Here is a 15,243-nt window from a genome sequence, read left to right on the forward strand (position 1 = left end):
ACTTTTCCTATATTGTTACAATTTCTATGCATTTCTTAACACAAAAAGAAGACACAATACAAAATTACTTATTTTTTATTGGAAATCTTTTATTTTTATATAGTATGGAACTATGCGTAAGAACGGGGAATGTGAACAACCGAGAGGGGCGGAGAATGTAGTCAGGAGTGTGAACTTCGTATTTGCTTTCTCTTTGTGAATAAATTATTTTAATTTTTTTCTATCTAAATAAAAATATAATCTTTAAACTTTTTTTTTTGACAAAATTGTTTAAACTTTTAGTGATAAAGGAAAGTTTCAAAAATAAATTATTAAACTATGCTTAATTAGAGCCTTAGAATACGTGCCACAAGTAAAAAATACATGTAAAAAAATGAGGGAGATAGATGAAATATATATTATTGAGCCACATTCACAAATTTTCATGTAAATGTGACTCTTTATATTAATCGTCATCTTATATTCAAGAATTTACTACAAAACGTGTGTAAATTGTTATTGAATATAAAATTTTAAAATATAAATTATTGAATCAAAATGCGAGACGTTGCTTAGCTATATAATTTATTTTGATTATAAAATATTCGACTAAAGTGTGAGGTGTTGCCGCTCGGCGACGCCGAGAAGTAATTCATAAAATATGACTTTTCATATACTTAAAAATATTACATAATTTTCGAACGTAAATGAATTTTATTTATTAATTAACTTTTATAAGTATTCAAGTTATACAACGGTTTTGTGTTGAATTTGATTTTTTTTACACTGGACTTTTATTTTTATAACTACAAAATCACAAGTTTTATTTAATATTTTTTTATAACTCAATTGCTATTTTCTTGCATATTAAAGTTTTTAAGTAGAACTAATAGATATAATAACGTCATATTAATTTTCAAAATTTAATCAATATTTTAAATCTTATTGACAAAAAAAAACTAAATTCTATCTATTATTTTAAACTATTATTGTATATACTTTTCCTATATAGTTACAATTTCTACGCATTTTTGAAAACAAAAAAAGACACAAATACAAAATTACTTATTTCTTATTAGAGCATCTCCAATCATGTGAAGACCTTAGCTAAATGTCTATAACTCAATTGTTATTTTCTTGCATATAAAAGTTTTTAAGTAGAACTAATAGATATAATAACGTCATATTAATTTTCAAAATATAATCAATATTTTAAATCTTATTGACAAAAAAAATATAAATTCTATCTATTATTTTAAACTATTATTGTATATACTTTTCCTATATAGTTACAATTTCTACGCATTTTTGAAAACAAAAAAAGACACAAATACAAAATTACTTATTTCTTATTAGAGCATCTCCAACCATGTGAAGCCCCTAGCTAAATGTCTATGTGGCTTACCGAAATTATAAATTATAGCCAATACTAAAAAAAAACAGCACTCCAACCATAGCAAACTTTTGTCTATAATTATAGCCATCCTCCCATGCATGACTATATTTGTCGAACCACTACAAATCTGTAGCGAATTCCACGTCATCTCCCGCAATTTATTTTCCTCCTTGCCGCTGATTACATATTATTTATTACCATATTAAACTGATATATTCAATTTATAACAATCTAAATATTAATAACATACTATTTTTAAATTATAGCCAACCAATATAGCCAATACCATTGAAGCATAAGAGTATCTCCAACCATATAAACCCCTTAGAGCATCTCCAACGGTGTTGGCTATAATCGTTGGCTAAATTGGACCTGTAAGACGTTATGTAAAATTTGCTGAACCTGTAAGACATTTCGCTTCAATGGTATTGCCTATATTGGTTGGCTATAATTTAAAAACAGTATGTTATTAATATTTTAAATTCTTAAAATAGAATATATCAGTTCAATATGGTAATACATGATGTGCAATTTTCCTACAGATTTTTTTACAGACCTGTAGAGGTTCGACAAATTTAGCCATCCACAGGAGGTTGACTAAATTTATAGACAACAGGTCACTATGGTTGGAGTGTGAACTTTTGAAGTGTTTGGCTAAATTTTTTATTTTTGGCATGACAACTCACCTATTACCATATTAAACTGATATATCACAATTGCACATCATTTATTACCATATTAAACTGATATATTCTATTTTAACAAACTAAAATATTAATAACATTCGTTTTTTAAATTATAGCCAACCAATATAGCCAATACCATTAAAATACAATATCTCACAGGTTCAGCAAATTTTACATAATGTCTTACAGGTCCAATTTAGCCAACGATTATAACCAACGCCGTTGGAGATACTCTAATGTCTTACAAGTTCAGCAAATTTTACATAATATATTACAAGTCCAATTTAGCCAACGATTATAGCCAATACTGTTGGAGATGCTCTTAGAAATCTTTTATTTTTATATCGAATGAACTTTCATCCGACTCACAAAATTAGTCTTTTAAAAAAAATTACATAGACACAAAATTAATTATTTTATTTTATTAAAACTATCATTCAAATATGAGATAATAATTTATTTTTATACATAATTTAAAAAATGTAAAGGCCCGGCAGCGCGGGCTTAAATACTAGTATAAGATATGATTGGTTCATTATCGAGATTTCATTTGATTCGATTTTTCATTTTATATGCATGTCGAGATACCAAGAAAACAGTGCACATACATAGAAATAGTGGCGTAAGTAAGCACAAAGATTCGGGCGAGATTGGGATGAGAAGTGTTGCCTCGTAAAGCGAGTCAAGAACATTCTACTGTAGTACGAGGGAACTTAAAGGTAGGACCCACTATCCCTATAACTCCACTATTACCGCCTTTTTTGCGATCACTCCTCTCCTATAAAACTTCCTTCGTACTCATCGTTAATTGCGATATAAACGAGCGGAACCGAGTCGAACTGGCCGTGACTTAAGTTCGATCAAAAATTTTGAACTTGACATCGAGTTCGATCGAATTTTTAATTTTAAGCTTGGCTCATTATATTAATAATAATAATATTTAACTAGCAAAAATTCAACACCTAATTATTCTTTCCGTTCCCTTTTATATGTTCATTTTGATTTTCAAAAAGTTAAATTGACTAATTTTTGATTGAACATTACAAATTTTCTATTTATTATTTTTAAAATCTAAAAGTTTCATATTAAAATTGATTAAATATTCTTTCTAATGATATAATTTTCATCTATTTTCTAATTATATGATTCGTGGGTTTACCCGGCACGTACTCGAAGGCTAGCGGATGTGGATTCCTAGTTAAAAAAAAATAATAATAAAAATTTGACTGGTGAAACGTCAAAATGAAATGTAAAATGGACGGAAGGAAGGAGTAATAGTTTTTTTTTTTTTTTTTAACGTAGGAACCCGCAGCCGCTACCCTTCGGGTGCGCACTGGGTAAACCCACGAGCTCACGCAATAGCCTGCAAACTACGTGAACAAAGGTAAACGAGGATACTTGTCCCCTCTTTAACCAGCTGAACCAACCCTTGCGGGGAGGAAGGAGTAATAGTTGGTGCATGCTTATAAATACATATTAGAAAATTCAAATTTATCTTATTCGAATTATTTTTTAAATTTTATTTGATATCATTTTTTGAATATATTATTAGATCTTTTGAATATATTATTAGTAGATGACCAGAAAAACATGTGTATTCTAAATTATTAAAATAATACCACTAAATTATTTTTGTTAGATCTAAGAAATTTATAGTATTACTTTAATCCAATATTTACATTCTATATTTTAATACTAAAATTGAATTAGATATGCCGAAGATAAAATTAGATAAATTCTATTATATACTTATATATAATAAGCGTAAGGGAGATAATTTGATCGCATGGTCCTATGGTCCAACAGCTTATCATCCGTTGGATCGTATATTGAACAAATAAGCACCGTTAGATTAAGACAAAATTAAATTATGTTCTATAAGGAAACTAATATCTACTTGCATGTTTATAATTCTTTTTCTAACTCCAAAACAAATTCTGTCTTTCATGTCTTTTTGATTTTTTTAATCCAAAATAAATGTTTCCTACCAATTTTAATTGTAGAATCGTATAAATCGCACCATCACAAAATTATTTTTATCTAATATATTTTAAAATTAATATGCCCGATTTATGTGAGAAACGAATACAAAAACTTTTTCTTAATCCAAAACAAATTCTACTATCTTATTGCATGTTTATGATTCATCTTCTTAATTCAAAACAAATTGTGTTTATCAATTTTAATCTCGAACCATAAAAATTTTTAGAAAAATATTTTAATCACAGTATAATAATTCTAATATAAAATACATTTATAAATATAATCTAATAGGAGTTGGCGTCACATATTCTACTTTAAAAAATTTAAAATTTGATAGAAAGAATTTAATACTTTGGCATGATACATATAATTTTAATTTATTATCTATAAATTTAATTTTTCACACCATTTAAAATATATTTAAAAAGTTTATAAATAATTAAAAAGCTCTCGTGCCTTGCACGGGTTATAAGCTAGTATTATTAATATGAAGAGCTTGTTTATGAAATTTAGGAAAATCTAGACTGTAAAATGTGCTTCATTAAAAATTATGCATATATCAATTTACGTTAACATATGACATGTATCTACACATGTCGACTCTGAATATGGTGTATAGAATAATCTTGTTTTCAGCTTAATTGTAAGGTGTTATATAGCGTATATGCTTATGTAGCGTATATGCTGTATTATATACATTGTTCTAAAAATCCTCGATTTAACCGATTAATCCTCGATTAATCCCCTGCAAGATCGGTCATCGATTCGATTTTTGAAATCCGATTAATCTTTATATATATTTTTTTATCAAAATATATATGTTAAATTATTAAAATTAAAATACTATATTACTTTAAATATGAATTATTATAGAGTTTATGAATATAGTAAATATATTGGTTACTAAATAGCTAATATAATAATAACTAAATATTAAATAATATTTTGATATTTAAATAAATCCGATTTTCACTCCGATTAATCCTTCCGATTAATCCCCGAATTCCGATTAATCCCTGAATCGGTAGCTCAACCGATTAGGTTTGATTCCCAATTTCTATAACACTGGTTATATATAATGTATTTTCATTATATAATATAGAAATAGTGTAATTTTTTTAAATTGTTATTTTATACTTTCGGATATGGGTTGATTAAATAAGCCAATATATCCGACTGTGATAGTAGAACATGCCTCATGAATAATATACGTTATATGTTACATAAATAGTGCTTTACTCATAATAATCTTTTTTGTAATTAACTTATAATTTACAAACATATACTCCCTCCGTCCCAAAATAGTTGTCACATTTCTATTTTTGTTGGTCAAATTAACTAAATTTTGACTAAAGATTATAAGTTAATCACTCATTATTTTAAAAAATTGAAAATTACATTTCAAAGTATATTAAAAATTATTTCTAATGACATATTTTTTTATTTTGTCAATTGATAAAATATTAATAAATTTCAGTCAAATTTTAGTCAATTTGACTAGTACAAAACCAAGTGTGACTACTATTTTGAGACGGGAACAGTATACATGGGCACACAAGTTCATGTTTCAGAGCATGGCATATTGCCATATTCCAGGTTTAAATTTAGATATGTCAAAACGTTTCTAACTCGCTGAGAGGACGAGGAGAGACGGCTGATGAGCGCAGTGGCTAAGTAGCTGAGTTTTAAATGACAATGGCAGTGACCGCATCAGATCGAGTACTTGTTTAACAGGAACCCATGTGAGAATTTAAATTTTACGCCAACCCATTTTGATGGATCTTGTATTTTAGTCCGTGTTAAAGCATCTTCGAGGCAGATATTAAATTTAGAGTAGTGTTAGGTGTACATAATTGTGTACAGAAAATTTGTACATAATGACGTAGCAAGTGATGTGGTGAGTTTTAATTGGGGTGGTTGGTGTAAATGCAGGGGGGGCATTCAATTAAAATCCACCACATGTCATTATGTATATGTTTTTGTACATAATTATGTGCAACAAACATTTTCCTTAAATTTATTAGCTATAATATTTATCTAAATGATACTCTTTCTGTTTTTTTTTTATTTGTAATGTCGGTACTGTTCATAACACAAGACAAATTGCTAATTTATATCTAGAGTAAAGTTCTGTGGAGACCGCTATTTCATCAGAGACCTCGAAGACCACGTATGTTCTGCAATCAAAACACTATAAAATACATTATTTTGTAAAATATGTTCTACAAATATCATGTATTCATTAAAATTGTTGAAGATCATCTATGTTTAATAAGTTGATAATGTATGTTCTGCAAGTTGAACAAATGTTCTGCAAAGTAAACATATTTCATAGAACAAAACATTTTGTAATGTTCCACATGTAAAACTTATATGATATTCAAGATTTTAAATGAAATAATGATTTCGTAGAACATGATTTGCAAAACTATACGTTTTGCAATGTTTTTATGAAATATTTTAACTGCAGAACATAGATGGTCTCCGGGTCTCCAAAAAAAATGTGGTCTCCATTGAACTTAACTCATTTATCTAATCTATAAAACTAAATATAGTCATGAGTGATCTTGTTGAATTCGTATTCACGAGTACTTTAATACAGTGAAGTTTTTATATTTAATACTAATACGAAATGAAAGATATTAACGATCAAAAATATGTGTTGGCAAACGTGAAAAACACAAACATGAAAAGTATTTAGAGACGGAGGGAGTAATGGTAAAGAAATACATTCCAATAATGTTATGTTTAATTATTTTAAGTTAAAACTATACCTAAAAATTTCTTTGCTCAACAAATCTATTCAATTGGATGATATTTAGTTATTTTTAATATTTTTTGGTAAGTGATGATGGTTGAATTGTGATATTGTTATATATGTAAAAGGACCACCTAAATGATATGCGGATGACATATATATTTTTAGCTAACACTTTTCAACCGTTCGAAAATATTCTTATGCGATAGAATTTTATAGATTTTGTTTTAAGCAACAAAACAACAAATTTGATCCATATTATATATATTGCATTCAAAAGTTCAATATACATGAATATGAATAACCGTTATCTCAATTAATTTTGTGAATTACAGAAATTATAAATAGTTAGCAAAGTCATCGTCTAGTGATTAATAGGATCGGAGAATCATCGAAATGTTAATGAAATATTAAATGAGTAATATTGTAATAATGTAATAAAATATTAATTCTGTTATATTAGTTTTAGGATACAATGTTGTGATTGATTAATAATTTATAATAATTAATCAGATGACTAATTATTCAAATCAGTGATTTTTAACGTATCATATGTCATGCAGCACAGCCTGAAATCTGCTCTGCTGAATCGCAAAGAGCTCGAAACAGAGCATGAAACCAAATTCATACTAAATTTTTGTCAACGTCTATAAATTTTGATAAATCCAGTCGATCGATATACAAAGTTAACATTATTCTTGAATTTTTTTTATGTGAACTTCTGTTACTTTTTAGATAAATTATGAATCTACAGTAAAATGAAATAACGGTACCCAACTCATAATGAATTCTCAAAAAAATACATAGAGGTGTTTGAGCGCTTCTGAAGTTTTAACTTTTAAGTTAGAAGCACACGTATTTGTACCGTTTGTGTAAAAAGTCAAAAAATCACTTATAAAATGTTAGAATTCTTAATTTTATTATTTTTTTTTCCAAACATTTTAATCAGTCTTAACTAACTTCAAACTTTATTTCACTTTTTTTACACTAACTTCAAACTTTATTTCACTTTTTTTACACTAAGCAAGAACAACTTATTTTAAACTCACTCAAACGGCCTCATCTAATGTTCGTCATCATGACTATGCCCGGTCGTTTCCTATCGATCATAATTAAAGTCTAGATACAAAGTTAGACCAGTATAACTGTATAAGTAAGCCAAGACAGTATACAAATCATATTGTGTCTCTTGTGAGCTAAGAGCACAAAACAAATATCTCATCTCATCACCACCTAACACCACCACCAAACCACCTCGCAAATCCAATGGAAAATCACGAAAATATTTCTTATCAGCAACTCCTAGAGCAAAACGTCTCAGCCGTATCTTCGGTATCAGAAAAACATGAAGCCGAAGCTAGTAACGAGCTCGAAAATATATTATCGAACATGAATGTTTCGACATGGGATCGATACCGTGCGGCAACATGGATCGAAATGAAGTTATTGGTGCATCTTGCAGCTCCGGCGGTGGCGGTTTACATGATCAACTATCTTATGTCGATGTCGACGCAGATATTTTGCGGCCACCTTGGAAATCTTGAGCTTGCGGCAGCTTCTCTGGGGAATACTGGCATACAAGTATTTGCTTACGGACTCATGGTATGTGCTTTCTATCGAGCTTGAACTCTGATAACATGCTGAGAACTGTTCATTTAAAATTTGAAATGTCATGGGAAAATTTCAAATGAATCTTATGTCATATTTCAACAATTAGATTAAGTGGGTGTTTGGGGGGAGCTTTTAACTTTTAAGCTCAGCTTCTGGAGTTATAAGTTAGAAGTACTTATTCGTGTAATAAGTCGAGAAGTACTTATAAAAATTTATGAATACTAGCTTTTATTTCACGGCTTCTACTTATTTCCCAAACACTTTAATCACTTATAAGTCTAAACTTGTTTTTTACTTCTATTCTATTTTTTTTTAAGCAAGAAACACTTATCTTAAACTCATCCAAACGGCCCCTAAGTGTTAAGAATTTGTTAATCTTTACAAACTGTTTCGTCGTAAAATGTTAATGAAGTCGCTGATTCTTTTAAAATCCTGACTTACCGTCAGGATCATGTTATATTTCAACACTCCTCTTTGTTCAAAATTCATTTTTTCCGTCGATGAGCGAGTAACACACGCACCCCAGGTCAAATATGGTCCAATTTCCGGTTGTCAGATATGACCATCTTCCTGTCTGTCTCAATATGTATATATACATTTAAAAAATAAAAACCAAATTATTGCAGTGGACTAGAAGTGTAGAAAATTTAGTTGAATGTGTGGAAGAGCAAGGCTTGGAAGATTGATATGAAGTAGATAATCTAAGGGTGAGCTCAATAGCCACTTCTTTTTTGTATGTCACTTTCCTAATTACTGCAGATACTGCATAATCGGAAGGTCCATATCTGTTTCTGAAAATCAATGGTTGAATTGTCTTATGTGGAGTAGTTTTCACTTTTCGCATCAAAAACCAAAAAATTGTCTTTAATATTTGTGGTTAATATTTAATAAGATGGCTAATTTTTGGCTAGTTTTAATGATCAAAACAAGGACTTATTTCAGAAAATTTTTAGTAGTAAGTATTTAATAGGCGTTCAACATTCTTTATTTGCAGAAATTAGTCACCTATTTTCAGGAAAAAAATACATATTTACGTTCTATTTCCAGAAATAAGTGACTTATTCAAGAAAAGTAAGATAAGCTAAACGGGGTTATGATATCATCATGCAGCTGGGGATGGGAAGTGCAGTGGAAACACTATGTGGACAAGCATATGGTGCAAGTAAATATGAACTGCTAGGCATTTATCTTCAGAGATCCTCTGTTCTCCTTACTGCAACCGGTGTACTACTCACTTTTGCCTACATTTACTCGAAACCTCTCCTCCTATTGCTCGGAGAATCAGCAGAAATTTCAGCTGCAGCTGCATTATTCGTATACGGTCTGATCCCTCAGATTTTCGCCTACGCCTTGAATTTTCCTATACAGAAATTTTTGCAAGCACAGAGTATCGTTGCACCGAGTGCATACATTTCAACTGTCACACTAGTGTTACATCTTATTATCAGCTATTTCGCGGTGTACAAAATCGGGCTAGGATTACTTGGTGCATCCCTGACTTTGAGTTTATCATGGTGGATCATTGTGGTGGCACAGTTTGTGTATATACTGAAAAGTGAGAAGTGTAAATATACATGGACCGGATTCAGCTTGACAGGGGCGTTTTCCGGGCTACCGGCTTTTTTTCGGTTATCAGCAGCCTCGGCAGTGATGTTGTGCTTGGAGACATGGTATTTTCAGATTCTGGTCCTCTTAGCTGGATTGCTGGAGAACCCGGAATTAGCATTGGACTCTCTTTCAGTTTGGTAAATTTTCTAACTTGTCTAGCTCCTTTTTGCATAATTATTTTAGTTACACGTTTAAACTTGTCTATCAACACAAACGAATACAAACAAAGTTTTATAGAAACCAAGGGCCACCCTTTAGTTTCGCTTTCATATACTATACTGGAACGCCGATGTTAAAGGCCTAATTTGACCGTCGCTGAAGGTCCATTCTGTGCTAGTGCCGACTGCTATCCCTTCAATTATAACATATCCAGAGCCCAGAGGTATAACATGGTCAAATTTTTTGTTAAAAACATATTAATTTGAAAACAATTTCGAGTATTAATTTGTGACCCTTTGATTGGAATGAGCCACTGTATTCACATAAATAACATCAATTAAAACATTTCATCTTAATTATCATATCATTTTATGTAAAATTTGTATTCAGTTTTGTGCATGTAGCACTACTCTTATAGAAAATACAGACCGAGAAAGGTATAGGTGGGGACGAACTGTCCATATACTTAAACGTCCACTCGATGGGTCTGTGCAATAATAATTTGTGAATGTTTATAATCACTTATTTGTACAATAATTGAAGAGTCTTTTTCCTATTGTTTATTTTCAACAACAATCATATTGTCAAAGCGTAGGTCAGTTTCTCTTAAAAAAATTGAATAATAGAATTGATATATAAACTAATTTGTTCAATATTTTCATTTGCAGCATGACAATATCTGGATGGGTATTTATGATTTCGGTTGGGTTTAATGCAGCGGCAAGGTAAGTCATTATCATCAAAATCGTGCGCTGTTTGATTCTGAAAATTTTATCGGCATGTATTTAAAAACGATTTTGTTGCATATGCACGAGAAAAAATACTTAACTGTAAACTTCAAGAGGCCGTTTGAGTGAGTTTAAAATAAGTGCTTCTTTTTTAAAATAAAAAAAGTGAAGCAGAAGTGAGAAGCATGTTAAGACTTAGAAGTGATTAAAGTGTTTGGGAAAGAAATAGACGCCGTGAAAGAAAAGCTAGCATTTCTAACTTTTTATAACTGCTTCTCGATTTTTTACACAAACCTGTCAAGAAAAGTAGAAGCTGACTTATTACGGAAAGAAGCACTTCTTTCCGATTGCCAAACAGGCACTAAGTCATCTGTAATATAAAATTATGTGTGCAGTGTTCGCGTTGGTAATGAGTTGGGAGCAGCGCACCCGAAATCAGCTGCATTTTCTGTAGTAATTGTGAACACCGTATCCTTCATCATCTCCGTCATCGCGTCGATTATCGTCCTCTTACTACGCGATGTTATTAGCTACGCTTTTACAGACGGCGAAGCGGTTGCTGAAGCGGTCTCAGATCTTTGCCCCTTGCTCGCCCTCACTCTCCTTCTAAATGGAGTTCAACCAGTCTTATCAGGTAAGTCTTAACCATATTATATCCATCTAGATATTCAAATTAGGATCGAAAGGAACCCGAGCTTCAGCCTGGATTTGCCTCTCCTGATTCCGACAATTTTAATGTGTGCGCGCAAATATAGGTGTTGCGGTTGGATGCGGATGGCAGACTTTTGTGGCATATGTAAATGTCGGGTGTTATTATGTTGTGGGGATCCCTCTTGGTGCTGTATTTGGATTTTACTTCAATTTTGGTGCTAAGGTACATTAGTTTTTACTTTTTACTAGCCCTTGGCAGCTCTTTTATGATTAGTGTCGTATAATAATTTTAATGCATGTGTTTCTTGGTCAGGGAATATGGCTAGGGATGATTGGTGGTACTGTGATGCAAACCTTCATTTTGCTATGGGTTACATTTCGAACGGATTGGAAAAAAGAGGTATATAAAGTTATACAAATAAGTGACTTATTCTATGAAAAATAAAATAAAATCAAACAAAGTATTAAAATTATTTTTCTTCCGAGTTTTAGGACTTTAATGTGAGTTGGTCTTTCTATTTCATTAAATTGTGATGTTTCTAATGAATTGATGTTTAAACCAATCAATTACAGGTGAAGGAAGCTAAGAAGAGGCTGGATAACTGGGATACTAAGAAACAACCGCTTCTTTTAGAATAAGCGGACGGAATAACCGCGCAACAGTACTATGAGCTCCATGCTCAGCAATGAAATGGAACCTGATCTGGAAATGATTTGTTTTAATATTCTTGTCATTGGACCGTGATTAAAATTGAGAAATTCAACAGAGCAATCGACAAATAATTAGGTGTCGTTTGGATAGATTTAAAAGCTCGGCTTATGAATTTATAAATAAGAAGCAATAATTTATTAGTATTGTTCGTGTAAAAATTTTATAAGTTAAATTATGATTTGAAAGCCCGAAAGAAGTTGAAAATACTGTGGGCTTTTTTGGCGACTCATTTTTATTTTTTGAAATTTGTTTTTACAAATATATGAAAAACCACTTTAAAAGATAATTTATAATATTTTATTATTAAATTTATAATTTTTATAACTGATAAGTTGTAAATACAAAAAAACATTATTCAAACATATAGATTAAAAACCAATTTTTATTTATAAATAACTTCTCACTAATAAATAATAACAACTTTTATGTTAAACCAAACAACGTTTAGTTTTTCTTATTTCTTATTGATATTAAACATTATTTAAAAAATCGGAGATCAATCAATTAAACCCCAATCGGGTTCGGTTTCGGTTTGAATTCGACATTTTCTCACCATGCAAGCGTCAGTACAGAACATCAACTGGGTGCTATAAATGTTCATTATCATCAAAAACAAGAAATAAGATTGATTAACAAGGTTTGATACAAAAACAACGGCGACGAAATCCTTCACATTCACCATCCAAAAATCCCTCAGTCTGACATATATCAGCGCAATTTTGGTTACTGAAACACAGTCCATGGAACTTACGGCTCGGCGTCTTGCACATTGCATTTCCGGCGATCATCGACCCCAAGTCTTCATCTGGTGTGCAGAAATAACATATAAAAAATTAAAAATTGTAAGACAAAATAATAATAATAATAATTATAGCAAGAATATTATGATTGCATTTTACACAAGAAGAACGAGTTTAAATGAGCAAAATGAAGAATTAATTAGTGAAATTTACCAGTTTTCATTTGTGCCGTGCAAGACATTAACAAGAGTGAAACAATTAGAAATATGAACATGGAGCGAGCCATCTATAAATTTTGATTAGAACTCGGAAATTTTAATGAAGGGTATGCTTAAACTTGCGAGCAATTGTGATTATATAGCAAAACATTTATTGTTAAGGAGATATTTTCGGTAAGGTACACTGGATTGAGATTTTGTTGGTTTTATTATTGTAAGATAGTGATTAGTGTGTGATATTAAGATATTTATTATGATATAGTAGATAGTAGATAGAGTTGATTAATTATGAGTTTTCTTATTTCATGCTCATACATGAGGTTTAAAAAAAAACATAATTCCTAATTCATATTTAAGATAGGTAGGTAGGACATAAATGAGAATCTCATGTAAATTAATTACTCAGCTGTAAATGTTTGATAATTTACTTAATTACATAGTCATTAGTAATAAACAATGCTATTTAAAAATTTAATCATTAATAAATTAATATGCTAGATATAATTAATATGTTAATTATAAACTAATAAGCTATTAATCATATGTATTAATTATGCATAATTTTAAATTATTAATAAAATAAGACATGTAGGGCTATTATATATATGTACTCCCTCCGTCCCAGCCATTTGTATACAAATGGTTGGGACACGAAAGACCAAAAAATTATGTAATAAATGAGTAAAGTTAGATGAAAAGTGGGTATAGTGGTGGGACCCATTTATATTTAATAATAGATTTGAGATAGTCGAGGAAAGTAGTGGGTGTAATAGTATTTATATTATTATAGAAGGGAGATAACAAGTTATGAACTTGATTAATTTAAATAGATATTTAAACAGATATAATCTGTAATAATAAAGATAAAGATTAAGAATACTTACACGAGTTATTACTCATGTAATAACCTGATATGCAAGCCTCAAATTTGATCCAAAATCCAAGCTTTTATTGATCTTAAGAGATTTTTACAGTAAGAAATATTGCTCAACACATGAGCTAGTAGAGAGAAGTGCTCAGATGATTTCTGAGTTACAACGAATATACAAGCCTCTATTTATACTAGATTCTTAGCTAATAAAGACAAACTATTTTATATGATTGATTTTTAATCATATAGCTCTATTATTGCTGGTGCTTGATTGCCTTGCATTATTGGCTTCAATTATTTTTCTGATGACGTCACTGCATATGTCATCCTTCCAATTGCATCATTGTCTGCATCATCTCTGTGTCATTGACTGCATCATTCTGCATCATGCTTGAATCATCCTGTAAGATGATTGTCATATAATAGTTTATTTTTTAGATTTTCATATTTTTCTCTCTTGTCTCCAAGTCTAGTTACTTGTTCTATTGCATACATTACATTTTCCCATTGTTCATCAAGGTCTCGAAACCTATTATTTTCTTTCTTCCATTTGTACCACACAAATATTGTATCTACCCATTTTTTATTAAGTGACAACATTGTGATGATAATATATTCGGTATTTATAACTATATTATTGTATTGTTTTGGAAAGAAAAAGTTGTTATTGCATCATGACAAGTTAAAGCATTTTTAAGATGTTGAGAATGTTAATTTGTCTTTCAGCTTGTGCTTCTTTCCAAACACTTTATTAACTCCTTCACTTCTAATCCACTTTTTACTTTAAGTAAGAAATCACGACTCTTTCCTTCTCACGATTCAATTGTAATTCGTTAATCAATTTATTTAATTTTCAAAAATTAATATATATTTCTGAAAAATAAAACATATAAATATATACCTTTTGTGGTAAGTAAATATTTCTAATGTCAAAAAAAATTAATTAAACACCTCATGAATATTTAATTTTAAGTTACTGTATAATTATATAAAATAATTTTTCAGAATAAATTCTTATTTTGTCAAAAGTAAGTATGGAGAAAAATCAAAGACTTAATTACTGAAAAAACTATTAAACTTTTATGATTTTTTCATTTTAACCATAATACTAATTTTGTTGCAGAAAAATGCAACTAACTAATA

General features: G+C 30.0%; 2 protein-coding genes across 2 annotated transcripts in view; one reads left to right on the plus strand and one right to left on the minus strand.

Annotated features, from left to right (window-relative positions):
- The window catches only part of LOC108198657 (defensin-like protein 2), a 66,131-nt gene that overhangs the window by 49,291 nt on the left and 1,597 nt on the right, over positions 1-15,243 (minus strand). The gene's annotated exons all lie outside the window — the stretch shown is intronic.
- LOC108197043 (protein DETOXIFICATION 40) lies at positions 7,956-12,414 on the plus strand. The gene is made up of 7 exons (XM_017364520.2): positions 7,956-8,404; positions 9,524-10,158; positions 10,849-10,905; positions 11,304-11,542; positions 11,664-11,782; positions 11,873-11,959; positions 12,133-12,414. The coding sequence occupies exons 1-7, from the start codon at positions 8,069-8,071 to the stop codon at positions 12,196-12,198; spliced, it is 1,539 nt and encodes a 512-aa protein (XP_017220009.1). The 5' UTR covers positions 7,956-8,068; the 3' UTR covers positions 12,199-12,414.

The sequence above is a fragment of the Daucus carota genome, chromosome 8 (assembly GCF_001625215.2).
Source record: "Daucus carota subsp. sativus chromosome 8, DH1 v3.0, whole genome shotgun sequence".
NCBI classification, from domain to species: Eukaryota; Viridiplantae; Streptophyta; class Magnoliopsida; order Apiales; family Apiaceae; genus Daucus; species Daucus carota.

What these genes read in the sequence shown, in the direction of transcription:
- LOC108197043 (XM_017364520.2), top strand. Translation starts at nt 8,069, where the DNA reads ATGGAAAATCACGAAAATATTTCTTATCAGCAACTCCTAGAGCAAAAC. An exon ending in AGTTCAACCAGTCTTATCAG is followed by an intron (nt 11,543 to 11,663) that starts GTAAGTCTTAAC and finishes GCGCAAATATAG; the next exon opens with GTGTTGCGGTTGGATGCGGA. An exon ending in ACTTCAATTTTGGTGCTAAG is followed by an intron (nt 11,783 to 11,872) that starts GTACATTAGTTT and finishes TTTCTTGGTCAG; the next exon opens with GGAATATGGCTAGGGATGAT.